General features: G+C 36.8%; 2 protein-coding genes across 2 annotated transcripts in view; one reads left to right on the top strand and one right to left on the bottom strand.

Moving 5' to 3' along the window:
- The window catches only part of cftr (CF transmembrane conductance regulator), a 35010-nt gene extending 24675 nt beyond the window's left edge, over window positions 1-10335 (top strand). Inside the window, exons 20-27 of the mRNA XM_073851011.1 lie at window positions 2172-2399; window positions 2663-2763; window positions 3094-3321; window positions 6447-6602; window positions 6686-6775; window positions 7476-7648; window positions 7741-7846; window positions 9627-10335. Of these exons, the coding sequence (XP_073707112.1) occupies window positions 2172-2399; window positions 2663-2763; window positions 3094-3321; window positions 6447-6602; window positions 6686-6775; window positions 7476-7648; window positions 7741-7846; window positions 9627-9839 (1295 nt within the window). The 3' untranslated portion in view covers window positions 9840-10335. The remainder of the gene's footprint in view (window positions 1-2171; window positions 2400-2662; window positions 2764-3093; window positions 3322-6446; window positions 6603-6685; window positions 6776-7475; window positions 7649-7740; window positions 7847-9626) is intronic.
- Window positions 10336-10480: 145 nt separating this feature from the next.
- cttnbp2 (cortactin binding protein 2) overlaps window positions 10481-20632 on the bottom strand; it is a 58363-nt gene continuing 48211 nt past the window's right edge. The window contains exons 14-23 of the mRNA XM_073851010.1: window positions 19740-19839; window positions 19347-19502; window positions 19068-19249; window positions 15956-16134; window positions 15468-15673; window positions 14901-15083; window positions 14718-14769; window positions 14524-14635; window positions 13898-14044; window positions 10481-12439 (exon numbers count right to left, since the gene is read on the bottom strand). Of these exons, the coding sequence (XP_073707111.1) occupies window positions 12176-12439; window positions 13898-14044; window positions 14524-14635; window positions 14718-14769; window positions 14901-15083; window positions 15468-15673; window positions 15956-16134; window positions 19068-19249; window positions 19347-19502; window positions 19740-19839 (1581 nt within the window). The 3' untranslated portion in view covers window positions 10481-12175. The remainder of the gene's footprint in view (window positions 12440-13897; window positions 14045-14523; window positions 14636-14717; window positions 14770-14900; window positions 15084-15467; window positions 15674-15955; window positions 16135-19067; window positions 19250-19346; window positions 19503-19739; window positions 19840-20632) is intronic.

Genomic DNA, 20632 nt, shown 5'->3' with positions numbered 1-20632 from the left:
GCATCAGTGAGCGTTTTAACCTTCTAGTTGCATGGTAGTATAATAGTTGAGTCCCTCAGTTGTCCTCAGTGTGAAAAGATGGATCTCAAAATCATACAGTCATTTTTGGAAAGGGTTTGTGGGACCTGAAGATTTTTTCATGAACAATTATCACTAAACAAAAAATTCAGACAACAACAGAGAATTAGTATCAAGTGTGTGTAAACTTTTGAACAGGGTCATTTTTATAAATTTAAGCTATTATTTTCTCTTGTGGACTATATGTAAACATCTTTTATGTGAAATATCTTATTCAGGTTAGTACTAAATACAAATAACATGCATTTTGTATGATCCCTCTTATTTTGGTCAAATAATTAACATTTTGCAGATTCTGCAAGGTGAATGTAAACTTTTGACCTCAACTGTATGTATTACATCATATTTAGCAAAGCCACTTATGTGGACAGTGGTGGAAGAACACATAATTTCCCAGAATGCATTACTTGTGTTTTTCAATTTTTGTGGCCAATTAAATTCTATACTCATACATACGATTTTTTTATGTTTTTGAAAAAATATTCAGACATTTATATGGAATAGAATAGCTTTGTAACGTTATACTACAAATATCTTTACTGTAACTTGTGATCAATGTAATGGGTCCTTGCTGAATAAAAGTATAATCAAAAATTATTAATTTCTATAGAGATTGGTGGTGTCAAGCTCTAAAATGACAAACAAAAAAAAATCATCTTAAAAGTGGCCCACAGGTAGCCTGGAAAAAAATCCAGACCCTAATCTATTAAGATTAAGGGTCTGGCTTCGAGCAATGAAAAGGGCCTTACTTGAGAGGCGGCACCAAGCATGCATTTGAAACTCTCACTGCACACAATTGGATAATGCCACGACCAATCACAACAATACACGGTGATACACGCTAACTGATAGATTAAACTCTTGCCGTATCCAGACATCAGATACACCGATTTGATTGGTTTCCAGAACTGCTTACGTAATGCTGTAACGTGCATCATTGCTCGATGCCAGAGTGTCTTGCAGAGACAATTCAAGTTGTGCTCTCGCGAGACCTCTGGATTTCCAGGGTAGCCCACAGGCCAAAATGAAGTTTGATTTTTTACTCTTTTTCTTTTTTGTCATACAAAGCTATTGCTTCAGAAGACTTAAGACCCCGATCACACCGAACGCGTTTTTGCAGTTGGAGGCGCCTTTTTGAATGGTGTTCTGTGGGCAGTGAGCGTTCTGCGCGCTGCTTATACGCCCCAGGCGCCTCGCGTTTTTGCAGGAGCGCTCTGAGCGCCTGAAGTTGAAAAAAAATCAACTCTGAGCGGGAAAACACCCAACGTCATTCGCGTTCTTTTCCATTGTCCAATCGAATGAATGGAGAGGCGGGCCTTCTGTTGTGGTGACGAAAGTTTACTGTTGCTTATAAAGTCCGGAGACTGCAAGAAATGGAGGAGAAACCTTTGGTGTCTGTCGTGGGTAACCCAGAGCTGTATTTTTTAGGGTTTCTGCTAATATGACAGTTTACTTAACAGCAAAAAACGTTTTGCGCTATAATCCTTTGATTTGACTGACAGGACAGCTGTTTTGGTTGTTGCTTAGCAACATAAAAAAACCGCAGCACACTGCTCTTTTTTTAAAAGTCACCAAAAAAAAAGGGAGTGCTGTGTGCCTCGCGTTTTTAGAACTAAAAGACGCGTTCGGTGTGATCGGGGCCTAAAGGGATAGTTCACCCAAAAATGTTATAAAATTTTGTTTTTAATTACTCGTTCCAAAACCGTAAGACCTTCATTCATCTTCAGAACACAAGTTAAGATATTTTTGATAAAATCCAAGACATTTCAGACCCTGCGTAGACAGCAATGGTCTCGTAGCTTCGTAACATTTCAGTTGAAGCACTGATGTCACAAGGACTATTTTAACAATGTCCTTACCACCTTTCTGAGCCTTGAACGTGTTAGTTGAGTTGCTGTCTATGCAGGGTCAGAAAGCAATCGGATTTCATCAAAAATATTTTAATTTGTACTCATTAGATTAAAGGTCTTACGGGTTTGGAACACCACGAGGGTGAGAAATTAATGACAGAATTTTCATTTTTAGTCAAAACTAAACCTTTAAAATGAAATGAATACACATTGTTGACATCTTTCATTCTTTTTTCATCACAGCTCGTAGCCCCATTTTCTCCCACCTCATCATTTCGCTGAAGGGTTTGTGGACCATCAGAGCTTTTGAGCGGCAGGCCTACTTTGAGAACCTGTTCAACAAGACCCTCAACACCCACACGGCCACGTGGTTCCTCTACCTGTCGACCCTACGATGGTTCCTCTTCCGTTCCGACATCCTTTTTGTGTTCTTTTTCACGCTGACCGCCTGGATTGCGGTAGGAACCAACCGTAAGAGCGCTCCTCCATCTGTCTCTAAATATGTGAGAGTGAAGCGGATGCCACTGTTTATTTGACGGTTTTCTGTGGGTCCAAAAAGTCAATGAACGCTTGATTTAGTGGGTTTTACAGACAATTGGTTTTATTAAGAGGTAATTACGAGCAGTGCTTGGAAAATGCCTTTGAAGTGTTTGACTGAGTTCAATGAGCAATCTTGTACTTGATGTTTATACTTGCTTGTTGGTGCATGTGAATGTGTGTGCCTTATTCCACAGAGGATAAACCGGGCGAGATTGGTATCGTCATATGCCTGGCAATGCTCATTCTAGGCACCTTCCAGTGGTGTGTTGCCACCAGCATTGCGGTAGATGGAATGGTAAGGTTCCTTCTTGTTTTCCAGCAGAAATTGTCCTGTTCTCTAATGCTGTTGAAAATATTGTCTGAGCAACACTAACGCTTATCAAGGTGCAGAACGTTTTGTTTTCTCTCACTATGACCCTATCAGGAGAATAGTTGCAATCACACTGATACACATTTATACAGTAGTGCCGCTTTATTTTGCCACATGGTGTAACTGTGTGCGCATTTGTACTCGCACACACAAACACAGAGGCTAAGCATCATTTGAAGGCTAAACAAACCACATGCAGCTTGGACCTCAGTGGACCTGATTACATCATAGTTCTTCTAATCCTTCTTCCTCCAGATGCGTTCTGTTGACCGGGTTTTTAAGTTCATCGACCTACCGTCTGAGACACCCAAACGGGACAAAAGTAAATGCTCGGATCTGATCTTCGAGAACGTTGATTCACGGGCCAACTCAAGCTGGCCCAACCGCGGTCAGATCGATGTGCAGAATCTAACAGTCAAATACACAGAAGGGGGTCACGCTGTCCTTAAGAACCTGTCCTTCACTGCGGACGGTGGACAGAGGGTAGGTAGAGGCAACTTTTTTAAATACTTACTCTCCTGTTTAAAATGAAAATAGTTTGAGTAAAATAAATGCTAATATGCAAAACTTTTATCATATTGTGCATTTTGTAAAAGTGTTGTCTCACAGCATGACATGACAGTGGGGTCTAAAAGTCAAATACTATTAGTTAAAATGCTTATTTTTTTTTATTACAAATTGTATTCTCAGCATCACATTTTACCTTTTGTGTTAAAAGTTTAGTGTGACAAATTTCCCTAAACCCTTGTTTACTTCACCATATTACAAATAAATCCTAATCTAATCAACTATATATCGTTGGATATATAGGTCAATAGATATTTTACATATTTTTGTTACAAATTATGTAGGAATGGAAAATTTACATCAAAATCATATTACAAAATATTTTCATTCATGAATTATAAAAATGTAGGTTTGGATAGTGTATTTTCACATCTATGTTCAAAAATGGGAGTGACAGGTAAAGGGTTAATTGATCCGTGGCTTAGAAATGGAAATATAGAATCTAGTGTACAGTATATATATACAGTGCCCTTCACTAATATTGGCACCCTTGGTAAATATGAGCAAAGGTGGATGTGAAAATAAATCTGCAATTTATCCTTTTGATCTTTTATTTTAAAAAAAAATTCACAAATTCTAACCTGTCATTGAAGTAAAACAATAGAACCTAGGGGTGAACCTAGTTTCTCTAGTTCCCGTTGGCCACTATTATAGGCACCCAATTATAGCAACATCCTTTTCCCAAAACAACAGTTTTCTCCAACAATGTCTAATCAGTTTGGAGAACACCTGACAAGAGATCAGAGGCCATTCCTTCAAACAGAATCTCTTTAGATTCTCCAGAATCTCTCTCTTCCCAGCTTCATGTTGGTGCTTCTTCTCTTCAGTTTCTATACAGGGTTCAGGTCAGGGAACTGGGACGGCCATGGTAGAAGCTTCATTCTGTGCTCAGTGACACAGTTTTGTGTTGATTTTGATGTTTGTTTTGGAAGATGCAACCATGGCCCATTATAAGATTTCTAACAGAGGCAGTCAGGTTTTGATTTTTCATCTGCTGGTATTTGATAGAATCTACGAAGCCATGTATCTAAACAAGATGTCCAGGACCTCCGGCAGGAAAATAGGTCCACATCATTAAAGACCTAGCATTATTTTTAACTGTGAGCACTGGGGAACTTTTTTTTTTATCCCTGTCTACACCAAATCCATCTGGAGGGTTAGCTGCCAAAAAGCTATTTTTTAGTTTCATCTGACCACAGAAGCCAGTCCTGTTTGAAGTTTCAATCATGTCTGACAAGTGAATATGCTGGAGTTTGTTTTTGGGTGAGACAGGAGGATTTTTTCTTGAAACTCTCTGGAACAAACATGTGGTGATGTAGAGGCTGTTTGATCATTTGATTTTAGGCTTTCTGACCCCAAGACTCAACAATTCTCTGCAACTCTCCAACTGTGATCCTTGGAGAGTCTTTGGCTACTCAAACTCTCCTCCTTATCGTGCATTAGGATGATATAGACACACATCCTCTTCTAGGCAGATTTGTAACATCTTTAGTTGATTGGAACTTCTTGATTATTGCCCTGATGGTGGGGGTGGGGGTTTTCAATGCTTTAGCTCTTTTCTTACAGCTCAACAAATATGTTCTGCACATCAGAACTATATTTTTTGGTTTTACTTCTTGTGACGGATGATTAAGGGAATTTGGCTTTTGTGTTCCTCAAATTTATAATCCTGTGGAACAGAAAGTCATGACTGAACAATTTTATACTCATAGCCACCCTGGATGTGCTAAAACAAATGTAATATTTTTGGGAATATACTTTTTGGGGACAAATTTTTAGGGGTGCCAATAATTGTGGCCAATGTGAACTAGAGAAAAACATTTATTTCATAATGAGATATCCCCCCATTTTCTATCGTTTTACTTCAAGGAACGGTTAGAATTTTGTGAATTTTTCAAATGAAAGATCTAAAGGACAAATGATGCAGATTTATTTTCACAGTCACCTTTGCTCATATTTGGGTGCCAATATTAGTGGAGGGCACTGTATATATGTGTGTGTGTGTGTGTGTGTGTGTGTGTGTGTGTGTTTTCCAAAAATTGTAAAACTATTTAAAACTTTTAAAACTTAAAACTTTTTTTTTCAGGTTTAAAGTATATTTTAAATTTTTGAAATCGTTCATACTCATTTTAGCAATGAATATGAGTAAATTCATATATTCATTCATTCACCTATATCATCCCCCTATCTTAATCCCAAAACTATTTTTATTTCCAGCTTTACAGTATATTTTCAATCCTAGAGTTTTAATTTAGAAATATTTCTTCTCATTTTAGGAATGAATGTATGAAGGAAGGAAATAATATTTATTTTTATTCATTCCCCCCAAAAAATCCAAAAATATTTCTTACTCATTTTAGAAATTAATATTTATTTATTTAATTTTTTTTAAGTTCATGAAACAACTACACCAACACTAAAATTGATTTTAATATAAATTTTCAACTCGCAATTCAGAATTTTCTTTAAATTAAGTTGCAATTCTAAGAAATAAAGTTCCAATTCTGAGAAATAAAGTCAGAACTGTGGGATATAAACTGACAATGCTGACTTTATAACGCTATTGCGAGTTAAGTCAGAACTGTGAGATATAAACGCGCAATTCTGAGAACATCAGTTTTTTCCCCTCAGAACTGGACTTTGTAACTCGTGATTGCTAGTTTGTATCTCATGATTCTGAGGAAAATTTAGAATTGCGATATCTTTTATATATCTTTTTCAAAAAAAATCACAGGACTTGTTTTCGGTCATTATTCGGTTTTGACAAAGTTACTGCATTTTGCCTTTGCAGAACAATATATGCAATGCAGAACAGATAGTAAATTTACTGAAATTAGCTAAAAGAGGAGTCCCGTATGATCAGCCTTTTATCTTTTCCACACTCATTTCTGTAAGTTCTGTGAAGTGTATTGTGAGACTGGCTTCTAACAGATTATGTTACATGTATTACTGAAGATACACTTCTATAGCATGTAAATCTGCTCACATGTTTTGTTTTATTGTGAAATTACCGATCAGACTAATCATGTGATCTTTTTCAGGTGGGTATCTTGGGCCGAACAGGTTCTGGAAAGAGTTCTCTATTCAATGCTCTCTTGAAGCTGGTTTACACAGATGGTGAGATCTCCATCGACGGGGTCAACTGGAACAAAATGCCACTTCAGAAGTGGAGGAAAGCCTTTGGTGTGGTGCCTCAGGTAAGTGTGGTTCGAGGAACAGCTTTTAAGTTCTCTCTTCATAACATCTCAAGCAATAATTTTGTGAATATCTCCTTCCACAGAAAGTCTTTATCTTTACGGGACCATTCCGCATGAACCTAGACCCTTATGGCTGCCACAGTGATGAGGAGCTGTGGCGGGTCACGGAGGAGGTGGGTCTTTGCTGCAGGGGTCTAGAGCAAATGATCAATCACTGTTGAGGTCAAGTGCTTTGATGACCCTTTTTTTATAGAGCAATTCAAAGAAACTGCATTGTCAAATGCATTGTCTCTGTTGCCGGGACTATGGCAACACTTTATTTGCCACTGAGCAGTTAAAGGTGAAGGGTGTAATTTGTAATTCTGACAACAAATTTCAAACAACTAGGGTTTCAAACAACAAGATTTTCTTAATTCCTTTCGACGGTTGGATGACTTAAATCTTGCATTACAAATTCTTCATGTTTTTGCAAGCTGTGGTAGTATTTATTAGTTATTATCTTATGTACCTACCAATCTTTTGGTGTGTGAGGTTTCCTATTTGTTGTTTATAAAAGAAGTGACCTTTTCTAAAGCAAAACATGAGGTCATCTGGTTATCCATTGAGAATGGCCAGGACCATTTTGTGAGCCAGCAATTATATGCTTAACCTCTAAATGTTGTCATGTCGGGCATAGAAATGACGCACTTTGTCTTGTTTCCTAGTTCTTAAATTATAATTTAGATGTCATTTTTAAGATAACATTTAAATGAAATATATTTCCCATTTTTAGTCATTAAAATCATTTAATTTATTCTCCTCTTGTGAAATGCATTAACACCTTGCTGAAAGTATTTGCTTCATTTACAGTTCTTTCTGTGTTAATGTGTGCAGGTTGGCCTCAAAACAGTGATTGAACAGTTTCCAGACAAATTGGACTTCCAGCTGGAATACGGAGGTTATGTACTGAGTAACGGCCACAAGCAGCTCATATGTCTGGCTCGCTCCATCCTCAGCGGAGCCCGCATCCTCCTTTTGGATGAGCCTAGTGCCCACCTCGATCCAATGTGAGTCTTAACACCATTGGCTGATAGGTCCAAGTACAATGAATTCATGTCATGGTAAATAAGAGTGGCTGTGCTTTGTCTTTGGTTTTTAGAACAATAAAGGTGTTAAAGAAAACATTACGGCAGTCTTTCTCCACATGCACCATATTACTGTCTGAACACAAAGTGGAACCGTTGCTCGAGTGCCAGTCTTTCTTGGTAAGGCTCTTGTACTGCCTCTCTATCCCATCAATACCAATTTAAAAATCATAATTTTTTTAGCATTATTTTTCTTTACAATTATTATCCACATTTTTATGCCTGTTTCCACCACAGAACAAAAAATTTAAAAAAGTATAGCGAGTTTCTAACAATTCCGATTTTTTTCTCACAATTCTGAGTTTACATCTGGCGGTTCTGATTTTTGTCTTAGAACTGCAAGATATAAACTCACAGTTCTGACTTTTCTTCTCAGAATTGCATCCTATAAACTCGCAATTGTGGGAAAAAAATGAGTTGTGATATAAACTTGCAAATAATGTGAGAATTACGAGAAATAAAATTGCATTTCTGAGCAATAAAGTGAGAATTGCAAGATAAACTTGCAATTCTAAGAAATAAACTTAAAATTCTAAGAAAGAAAGTCACAATTCTGAGAAATAAACTCACAAAACTCTTAAGTCACAATTCTGAAAAAGTGAGAATTGTGAGATATAAACTAGCAATTCTGAGAAATAGTTGCAATTCTATGGAAATAAAGTCACAATTCTGAAATATCAAATCACAATTCTGAGAAATAAAGTCACAATTCTAAGAAAAGAAGTTGCAATACTAGGGAATAAAATTGCAATTCTGAGAAAGTTATAATTGTGAGATATAATCTCGCAATTCTGAGAAATAAAGTCGCAATTCTAAGAATTTAAATGAGAATTGCGAGATACAAACTCACAATTCTGAGAAATAAAGTCAGCATTGTAGGATATAAACTTGCAATTCTAAGAACATGGTCTTTTTTCCCTGGGATATAAACTTGCAATTGCAAATGTATATCTCAAAAATTTAACAAAACTATACAAACTCGCATTTGCAAGAAAAGTCAGAATAGCTTGTTTTTATCTTGCAATTTTGACTCACAATTCCGAGTTTATAAACCGCTATTCTAACTTTATAACTCACAATTATGAGTTTATATCATGCATTTCTGAGAAAAAGACAGAATTATGATTTTGGTTAGGTAGTAGGGGACAATTTTTGTGTGTTATTCAAAAAAGGCAAACATACCCCACGGTTTAAAAGTTTGGGGTCAGTATGATGTAAAAAATAAACACTGTTAATACTTTTATTCTACATTATGCATTAAATTGATCAAAAGTGACAGTAAAGACAGTAGATGCTTACCAAATATTTCTAAATTCAATTATATGCTGTTCTTTTGAACTGTACTGTATACCCCAGTTTCATAGACAAGGCTTAAGTCTTGTCCCAGACTAAAATGCATATCTGGGTTTTAACTGAAAGAAACTTGCACTGACTGATCTTAAAATATGTCAATGCCATTGTTTAGTCTCAAGATACACACCAGTAGTGTTTTTTATCCAAAGCATGTTTATAAAAACTACTTAAATATCCTAATTGAACAATGGCCAAATCTTGGCTTAAGCCCTGTCTGTGAAACCAACCTTATAAGTCATCCCAGTTTTCAATACTGATAATAATAATAAATGTTTCTGAGCACCAAATCAGCATATTAGAATGAGTTCTGAATGATCATGTGACACTGAAGACTGCGGTAATGATGCTGAAAATTCAGCTTTGCCATCACAGAAATAAATTACATTTTAAAATATGCAAAAATAGCCAACAGTTATTTTTAACTGCAGTAATATTTCACAGTTTTAACTATATTTTGATCAAAAATAAGTATAACCTTGGTGAGCTTACGAGACTTTAGCACTGCTAAAAATATATTTTTAGAAGTTTGTCCTTGACTCTGTTGCAGATGATGGACAAGGGTCAGGTGAAGACCTACGATTCCATTCAGAAGCTGCTGAACGAGACCAGTCACCTAAAGCAGGCCATAAGTCCAGCGGAGCGCCTCAAACTCTTCCCTCGCCGCAACTCCAGCATGCGCACCCCTCAAACCAAACTCAGCTCTGTTACGCAGACACTGCAAGAGGAAGCAGAGGACAATATCCAAGACACTCGTCTCTGAGCCTCTCAAACTGGAATTCACAAAAACAATCACGCTTACAACGGTCTCCAAATGGTACATTATATTGGATGACCTATTGTCAGAACATTTGACATTCATTACGAAAAAGATACTTATTTTTTTTAAATGTCACAAGAGGTACTCAAGATTCTCTCACAATGGGACACAGTGAGGCCAGGAATAATCGAACACTGCACACAATTGTATAATGTAGCTTTTATGATTTATCTCCAAATCAAATGTATTCTATTCTTTGAACATTTAATTTATTAAGTTAACGCATGACCAACGTCTGCCATGCTTTGAGGAAGCAGGAAATGGGATCATATGAATCATGTAAATGGCAAAACTCTATTATCTCATGGAATTAGGAAAGGCACAAACAAAAACATTGATTATTTTAAAGTGTAAATATATATAAAGACTTTTCTGTGAAGCAAAAATATTTTTCAAGACTGTGCTTCTCTCGTTTTTTTTTCTGTGTGGTATCCAGGAATGACCTCATTGCACTCTTATGTTATAGTGGGAAGCTTCATAGAAGAGGACACAAAAACATAGCTGGTGGTGATAAACGATTCCAGCTGAATCACTCGGTTTCAAACAAACACTCTTGTGGAGAAAAGAAAACCCAAGTGCTGAGGTGATGTCTAGGATAGTGCATTTTTAATTGTTGTGCTTGGAGGAAACAGGACAATTTCTCTGAACCTCATCCGACAACTATAATACATTTAAACATCAGAGCTCGACTATAATCTCTTCTGTACATATGAACAATACTGACTTTAAAATAATACTTAAATGTTCAATATAGAAGACAAACGAAAAGTTAATGCGCGCCGCTTCCGATTTCGTAGTTGGGGTTCACAACGTCAAAGGTCAAGCCAGTCACTGAGCACGCATGACAGTAATTGAAAATACTAATTATGGCTTAAAGGGTTACTCCAACCCGAAATGAAAATGTTGTCATTAATCACTTACCCCATGTCGTTCCAAACCCGTAAAAGCTTTGTTCGTCTTCGGAACACAATTTAAGATATTTAGAGCTTTGTGGCTGTCCGAGTAAATAACACTGTCAAAGCCCAGAAAAGTATGAAAGAAGTCGACAAAATAGTCCATCTGCCATCAGCAGTTCAACCATAATTTTACGAAGCTACGGGAATACTTTTTATACGAAAAGAAAACAAAAATAACGACTTCATTCAACAATTCGTCTCCTCCGCGTCACCGTAGCGCCATTTTAGAGACTATCCCCTGGACGCAAATAGCGTACGCTGTTGTCAACTGCGTCACGCGGATACGCTGTTTTCGTTCGAATCAAAGCGTAAATAAACGTAGAAAACGTATTTTTTACTGGTCTTATGAAGTATTCTAATTTGTTGAGATTGGTGGGTCAATGTGAGCCAAATCATCACAATTAAAACAACCAAAGACTTAAACTACTTCAGCCTGTGTGACGCGGAGGAATAAAGCCATTATTTTTTGTTTACTTTGTGTACAAAATGTAAAATTATGGTTGAACTATTGATGGACTATTTTGACGACGTCTTTCATACTTTTTTGGGCCTTACAGTGTTATTTACCCGGCAGTCAATGCTACAGTCACAAAGCTCCCGGTTTTCATCTAAAATATCTTAAATTGAGTTCCGAAAACGAACAAAGCGTTTACGGTTTTGGAACGACATTGGGGTAACTGATTATTAATGACAAAATTTTCATTTTGGGGTGGAGTAACCCTTTAATGGACAAAAACAAAATATCCTGTATTCGCGATGGCGGTACTTATTGCCACATTCAGTTCGTTTGGAAACGAGTTAAAAAATATGAACCAAAATTTAATTATTACAAACAATATATACAGTTCTCACTTTCCCTTCAAAATTCCTCCAATGTACAAGCGCAATATCACACACGCACGCACACACACACACTAATCTATACAACATTTAAGTTCCCAGTTCTTATTTACACATATTTGGTAAAACCCTGATTTTCGACAGTTTTTAAAACTCACCTTTCACTTATTTCAACATAAAACACGATTGATTGAAAATACTAAAGAGCAAAAAGACTACCAGCTCTTACTTTGATCCAAAACGTTTCACCTAAAAGGCAAATTGTAAAGTGTTCAAGCAGTCTTTCTCTTGTTAGTTCATCGTACTTTTTTTTCTCAAAGTTCTTTAGTTAAACAGTTGAATATATTAAAACTATGGTCCCAAAGTACACAATGTAATATAGTGTAACAAGTATGGACAACATGTACAAATACTAAAATGCTGCCAGTAACCAAACTTCACAACATAATGGACTTGGGGCAAAGGGAGGGCAGTGGGAGATGTCTATCCATGGTTACTGTAGTTTTCATTACAGTTGGGGTCCAGGAACCAGATGTCATCTTGTGAGAAATTGTTTCGGTTGTTATGGGATGGGGGCTGCCTTGCTCTGCTGCTCATGGAGGCTCTGCTAGGGGTGCTGCTGTGACTCTGAAGGGAACTGCTGCTGCTGCTGGTGGCGTTCACCTGCTGAGCCCCTCTGCTGCTGGGGACGGGCAGATGCGATCTGGGCCTCGTCACTCGCCGAGGAGAAGTGCGACCACCGTCGATCTTTTCACAGAAAAAAAAAATTACATTTGGCAACATTTTAAAGGGATTAGTATACCCCAAAATAAAAAATTATCACCCTTAAGTCATCCTAGATGTATATGACTTTCTTCTTTAAGACGAATACAGTCAGAGTTATATTAAAAAATGTCCTGGCTCTTCCAAGCTTTATAATGGTGATGAATGGGTGTTGAGATTTTAAAGCCCAAAAAAGTGCACCTGTCGATCATAAATAGTGCTCCACATGGTTCCAGGGTGTTAATAAAGGCTTTCTGAAGTGCAATAAATCCCTATTTTTCTGCACTAAACAAGTGAATTTTGCCAAGATATTTTCAGATATATAAAGGTGTTTATCCTTAAATGGTGATCTGCAAAAAATGCTTTCCTACTTTTTTTTGTGTACGTTTTTGTCTTGTTTCTAGTCTAAATATCATTTGATTTAAGAATTATTAGATATTTGGACTGGAAACAAGACTTTTTTTTTTTTTGCAGTGTGTAGCATTTTCTGTGTCTGAGTTTGCACCACTGTTCACTAAACAAACAAACAAAAAAACAGCTGTGGATCATTCAGGTAACAACACAGTATTAAGAATTAAGTGTATGTAAACTTTTGAGTGGGGTCATTTTTATCAATTCAACTATTATTTTCTCTTGTGGACTATATGTAAACATCTTTTATGTGAAATATCTTATTTAGGTCAGTACTAAATAAAAAATAACATGCATTTTATATAATCCCTCTTATTTTGGTAAAATAATTAACATTATGCCGATTCTACAAGGTGTATGTAAACTTTTGACCTCGACTGTATATGCCAAGAGGAGACTGGTTTTCCTTTGCTGTAAACAAAACTTGGTCCTTGAGAGACTAAAAATTATATTTTTCATATTCATATATATTCATATATAAATCATATTTAAATATGGATAAATCATATTTAAATATGGATATTTTTCTTACACAAACACACTGATTTGCTTCAGAAGGCCTTTATTAACCCTCTGGAGTCGTGTGGAGTACTTTTTATGATGGATGGATGCATTTTATTGGACTTAAATATCTCAACACCTATTCACTGCCATTAAAAATCTTAGAAGAGCCAGGACTTTACTTTCGTCTAAAAAAGAAAGTCATATACATCTAGGATGGCTTGAAGGTGAGTAAATTTATTTTAAATTTATATTTTTGGGTGAACTATCCCTTTAAGGCAAATCAAAGATAATGGATGAGTAGTCTGTCTTTCATAGCTTGTAAGTTGTCATTTCCCTATGAAGAAAATGAACAAGATGTTTACTTTTGAAACCTGACTGTGGCGGTCTATTTATGTGTAAAGCATTCCTAATCGTTTTTTTTTTTTTGTGGCTCAATGACAGTTAGGATGTTGCCTTAGAAGGCAGATACCTGTGTAGGTTGCTTAGTAAGCTTTGGAACAGAGCCAAGGTGTTTTATCAAAGACTTGCCTTCTGTGGTGGAGGATGGGTCATATCCACAGCACTCTCTGTTGTAACAGGGCGTGATTGGGGCTGCGTGACCTCGCCATCGCTCCTCTGAGGAGTGGGCGGAATCGAGTCTGGAAGCATGATGAAGTCCTCTTTAAAGAGAGCAATCTGTACCAGGTAACAGAGGAAATGAACACAGCTCGTCAATTCCTAGAAACTGCAAGGCCATGTGCTAAACTCTGCCAGACTGTTTGCGTAGCCTGAACAGAAAGTCTCAGAGAGAAGCACAAGCTGTTTTTTTGGAGTTTGCACAGACAAAATCTGAGACTAGAGAATTAAATCACTGCTTTGTAATGTGTATGTGATGTAAAAATATTTCTTGAGCAGTAAATCAACATTATGATCATTTCCAAAGGATCATGTGACACTGAAGACTGGAGTAATAGCTTTTAAAAATTCAGCTTTGCCATCACAGGAATAAATTTAATTTAAAATATATTAAAATAGAAACAGTTATAATTATATTTCACCAAAATAATGCATTTACCATCACTTTTGATTAAATAAATGCTGCCCTTGTGAGCATTAAGAGTTCTTAAAAACAATTTTACCGACCCCAAACTTTTGAACAGTAGTACGTGGATTACCTTGCTTATGTCTGGCTCAGATTTGCTTGAGCACATGGTCTGGAGTTCTCTGATGAGATCTGTCTCATCATCAGAGCAGAGAGAAAGACCCACAGCAACTCCATCACTGAGTCTGCAAGAACATACACACATAATCATTGACTAACACTGCCATCTGCTGGTAGTACAACCATATGCACACATAAGAAACACACCTTGCATGACTGACATTTGTCATTGAGTGAGCGCTTGAATTGGCCAGAGATCCTTTAAGATAATAAGAATAAACAAACACAGATTATTTTGAGGATTTTATTAACACAAAATTCCAACAGTTGCTTGTTTACTGTAGCATAATTGCATTAAATGCAAAATCAAAGCTATTAGTTACACCTCACCTTCTCTTAAAGAGCAGCTAGAGCTCCTCCCAGAGGCAGGGCTTCCTTTTTTCCTTGGACTGGTATTGGCTCGTCTCCAAGCTCCATTATCGCGGCCTTTCCTGCCACCTTTCCTGTAGGCGGAGCCAATGGTGGAAAGAGGGAAACATCCTCCCTGGAACTCTTGTAAGATCCTCTCAAGTTCTAACCACACAAACAGAAAAAAGTCAAGTTTCTTTTCAGTAAGTACCAATAATGATTACACTGAAAGATTTAATGGCACATGTGTGACCCTGGACCACAAAACCAGTCATAATGGACTTCTTTTTTTTTTTAATTGAGATATAAATAAGCTTTCCATTGATTTATGGTTTGTTAGGATAGGACAGTTTTTGGCTGAAACAACTATTTGAAAATCTGGAATTTCTTCATGGAACATGATCTTATCCTAATGATATTTGGCATAAAAGAAAAATCTATCATTTTGAGCCATACAGTGTATTTCTGGCTACTGCTACAAATATACCTGTGCTACTTGGTTTTTGACTGGTTTTGTGGTCCAGTTTCACAGTTTTGATGGTGCTGTACCTGTTCTGGGCAGAGGGCAGCCTTGCAGCACAGCCTTATTCAGCAGGATATTGAGAGCTGCTTTGACTACCGCTCTCTGACCAGGGCTCAGACCTTTGTTGTTAGGGGACCGTCGTTGGGTGGGAGAGCGCTTGGCTGTTACTCTGGATATAACAGCATCCTCGACCCGTGGCACGATCACTGCATTCCAAAGCCTCACCAACCACCTAAACACAAAGACACATGGACCAATATATTAACACAAAATACTGAAGTAAATCAACAAAGAATGAGCATTTGTGGTTAAAAGTGTATACATCTTATTTTTTGTTTTGATCATTTTGCTAGACCCTTATTCCTTGTCTGGGATCATGTAAAGCCCGTCGAAGCTGCACTGTTGATCCCCACTGAAGTCCACTACACGCTAACGAAAATGTCATCAAATATCTTTCAAAATATTGTACTGAAGTTAGAAATTCCAGTATTGTGAAAATACCAGACTGGCATACTTGGGAATAGCCTGGGTCTGTTCTGGATTCACAGGGCAGGAGAGGAAGATATAGGGTCCCAACAAAGCCTCTGAGGTCCCCAGACGTGACAGGCAGGCGTTGAGCTGGTGCCACACTGAGCACACCCAAGAAAGTGATTTGTATATGGGATCATCAGATGTCCAGCACCGGCCCTGAGTCTGAGCAGACACAGAAAAACATTAAAGAGACAGTTTACTCAAAAACCAAAATCCCATCATTTACAGTCATTCCAAACTCATATTTCCTTTCATTTGTCACAAAAGAAGCAATTTTGTATAATGTACTCTTCAAAAAGATGCAAAGCAGCATAAAAGCATCATTAAAGTGGTTCTTTAATCCTGATATTACTTTAGGCTTCACGAGTGTTCATGAAAGAAATAAGTACTGTAGCTCCATTTGTAAATGAATTATTCTTTTGATTCAGATCTTTTCAGTGAATCAACTGATTCATTCTACAGGTTCTACAGACTCAATGTTGAGGTTAACAGCTAACTGAAAGGAACATTAAACAGATAGTTCAAAGTAAGAAATAGACCACCAAAATAATCTTAAAGGGATAGTTCACCCCAAAATTTTAATTCTGTCATCAATTACTCATCCTCATGTCATTCCAAACCCTTAAAGGAGTTCACTTTCAGAACAAAAATTTACAGATAATGTGCTCACCCCCTTGTCATCCAAGATGTTCATGTCTTTCTTTCTTCAGTCGTAAAGAAATGGTGTTTTTTGAGGCAAACATTTCAGGATTTCTCTCCATATAATGGAGTTCTACGGTGCCCCGAGTTTGAACTTCCAAAATGCAGTTTAAATGCAGCTTCAAAGGGCTCTAAATGATCCCAGCTGAGGAAGAAGGGTCTTATCTAGTGAAAGGTTTATTTCCTAAAAACATTTACAACTTATATACTTTTTAATCTCAAACACTCGTCTTGCCGAGCTAGACAATACGAGCGTTTGAGGTTAAAAAAAGTATATAAATTGTAATTTTTTATTCAGAAAATAACCCATCGTTTTGCTACATAAGACCCTTCTTTCCTTGTCTGTGATCGTTTAGAGCCCTTTGAAGCTGCATTTTGGAAGTTCAAACTCGGGGACACCATAGAAGTCCATTATATAGACAGAAATCGTGAAATGTTTTACTCAAAAAACATAATTTCCTTATGACTAAAGAAAGAAAGACATGAACATCGGTGAGTACATTGTGTAAATTTTTGTTCTGAAAGTGAACTACTCATTTAGGACCTTGGTTCATCTTCAGAACACAAATTAAGATATTTTTGATGAAATTTGAAAGCATCCTGACCCTGCATAGGCGGCAACGTAACTACTACATTCAAGGCCCAGAAACAGACATCATTAAAATAGTCCATGTGACATAAGTGGTTCAACCTCAAAGTTATGAAGCTACAAGAATACTTTTTGTGCGCAAAGAAAACTAAAATAATGGATTGCTCTTGGATCTCATCAAAAATATCTTAATTTGTGGAAGATGAATGAAGATCGTATGGGTTTGGAATGACATGAGGATGAGGAATCAATGACAGAATTTTAATTTTTGGGTGAACTATCCCTTTAAGATTATTTTGGTGGACTATTTCTTACTAAAAGCTACTGTAAAAGTATTTTTGATACTTAAAAGTTTCAGTTTCCATTGTTTGTAATTGCAACTAAAATCTCTTTATGTGTCCCAAAAATAACTGAATTTAAAATCTACTTCTTTTACAACTAGATATCAAAACGAATAAATTAAATTACCATTATTACTAGTGCTGTCAAGCGATTAAAATTTTTGATCTAATTAATTACACGGTGTGGCGATTAATTAATCTAATTAATCGCATTTAATCGCACATATATACAGACATCACAAAAAGCAGTTTTTATTTTACCATTTATTATTGAATACAAGCCTATAATCAGGGGTGCACATAAGTTTTTTAGCCTGGTTCTCATAAGAGTACCTGCAGATTTGGTTTGGTCCTCACACTACACATAGTGTGACCCATTAAATATAAATGAATAATAGTGATAGTAATATATAATAAAAAAATAAAAAAATAAAATAGTAAACAAAATAATAAAGTGTGGTAGTTGTATTATGATTTAAAATTATATTAAACCTAAAAATAAAATGATAGTATTTATTTTTTATGCGGAATTTTCATCATTTTCAAACCTAAATAAGCAAGCTTTTATTTTGGCGGGTTGCCGACAAGTATGTAATGCAAAAGGTGCGCCGAGTCGCGCACGCCTGTGGCCTTGAGTATGCGCGTTCCTGATTAAAGAACGTTCAGTGATGAGGGTCAGTAAATAAAATGTCACGTATTTGCACTGTGCTTTGAAAACGACAGCGAATGACCTATAATTATGCTTTCATTTTTAAAATAGAAATCCTAGGAAGTATTACAGTTTGTTGTTTTAAAATGGTACTTGTACATTAACAACGTAGGTACGCAAATGCGCGCTCTTATTTACACAGCGCATTTTCTTATTTTGGTCGCGCAAGCGGGCCACTTATGTGAACCCCTGCCTATAACTCTTGACGGTAGTGTGTCAGAGGAAGGGATTCGAAATGCATCCATAAGTCCCTTGTCTTCCAAAACATTAACATGCTTAGAGGTCAGGTGGTATTTTAAACTAGAACTGCTTGGATGACAGGCAAATTCCTTGTCACAGAAAATGCAAATGACTTTGGTTTTATGAACGGCTCCACTAGCATCTCTTTTATACTTACAATTACCCTTCAGCAAGCCATGTAGTTCTTTGTCCTTTTTGTTTTGTTACTAGCTTGCTGCAGTTCTACAAAGTGTAACATTACAGGTCTATAGGGGGGAGGGGCGCGTTAATTGCGTTAAAAATATTAACGCATTATTTTTCCGGTGATTAATTAATCTAATTAACGCGTTAAATTCCCAGCCCTAATATATACTTAATCATGCTGTTAGAAGTCTCAATGTTTATATGAATGATTCAGCAGTCACATGGTACACTCTAAACTACACTAAATATACTAAACTATCTCGACTAAATTTAGAGCTGAATAGCTATTCTGGTGGTCTTCCCTCCAGCTCATTAGATAATGAGCAGGGCTGACCTTGTGGAGGAGTTTTCTGCGTAGATGACGTCCCAGCATGCCATTGAGGGGCTCGGTGTCCCAGCGCAGCTGAACCCAGCGGAAGTGCTGCTGTAATCGTAGCTCAGCACCCTGCAGGCGAGGCTTGGCCAGTGTGCCAATCAAAAAACTTCCTTCACCGAAATAGTAAAGCCCATCGTGACCTGCCCATCAACATGAGGAGAAAAGAGTTGAACCGAAACGCTCTTTCAGCTACATTGACTATTCTAGCTCTGCTGTATCTGTATGGATGAGTCTCACCATGGTTGAGAGAGAGGGAATAGACAGATCCTCGGTTCTCCAGGGCTTCGCACAGGTCTCCAAGGAGGTGGCTGAGAGAGTGGGCTCTCTGCAGACCTTCCAAAACCACCACAACACAACGGCCAGCGCTCCCTTCACGCAAAGACACCAGGAACCCTGATTCGCAAGACAAATGCATCAATACCAGGCAAACAACTAAAAGGCAAAGATGTAATTATTCAGGGAATATCCTCAGAGGCCAAAACTTTCCAAACATTGCGGATTCGACACAGAATCAAATGTTTTGATCTTGTTTCTGTGGGTTTGTTATCTTCTTCCTCTGCTCCTTTGGCTATCATCACCTGAGAAATGTGACTCCTTGACACAACGCTCCATGACTGAAGAGGCTCTTACCACAGTTGATGAAGATCTCCAGCAGGTGCTCTTTTGATAGACCCTCATCTATCTCCACCCTGACGACATCACAGCCAATCCCTTGGGCCTCCTGTCTGTGCTGTGAACACACACAAAGACAACAGGTGCATCATAAACATCACGACTGGTACAGATGGACGCCCATGGTATATGAGACAAACCAGACACTCTAATCATTAAAAATTCCTTTTGATTGCAGCATATTAATGCAATTTATTCAGAGATTTAGTTCATGTTTAACTTGCTTCATGTTTTTAAATGTGTGACATTCAACATGAAATCAAATAAGTCTCGTCTGCTCACCAAGCCTGCATTTACTTGATCCAAAATACAGCAAAAGCGGTAAAAGCATTGTGAAATATTTTCACTATTTAAAATAACTGCTTTCTATTTGAATATACAGTATTTTAAAATGTAATTTATTCCTGTGATCAAAGCTACATTTTCAGCATCATTACTTTAGTCTTCAGTGTCAAATAATCCTTCAGAAATCATGCTAATATGTTGATTTGCTGTTTAAGAATTTTTTTTATTATTATTATTATTATCAATATTTAAAACAGTTGAGTGCATTTTTTACCATTCAAAAACTTGGAGTCAGTATAATTTTTTGGGGGAAAGGAATTATGGAAATTAATACTTTTATTTATTTCTTTATTTATTTATATTTTAAATTGATCATAAGTGATGATAAAGGCATTTATAATGTTACAAAAAATTATATTTCAGATAAATGCTATTCTTCTGAATTGCCTATTCATCCAAGAAACCTGAAAAAAAAAATCTACTCAGCTGTTTTCAACATAATAATGTTTTCAGCTTGGAAATCAAAGAAATAAATAACATTTTAAAATATATTCAAATAGAAAACA

This window comes from Garra rufa, chromosome 11 (assembly GCF_049309525.1).
Source record: "Garra rufa chromosome 11, GarRuf1.0, whole genome shotgun sequence".
In the NCBI taxonomy this organism is placed as follows: domain Eukaryota; kingdom Metazoa; phylum Chordata; class Actinopteri; order Cypriniformes; family Cyprinidae; genus Garra; species Garra rufa.
Note: the sequence above shows the minus strand (reverse complement) of the source record. Positions and strands in the feature narration are given on the sequence as shown.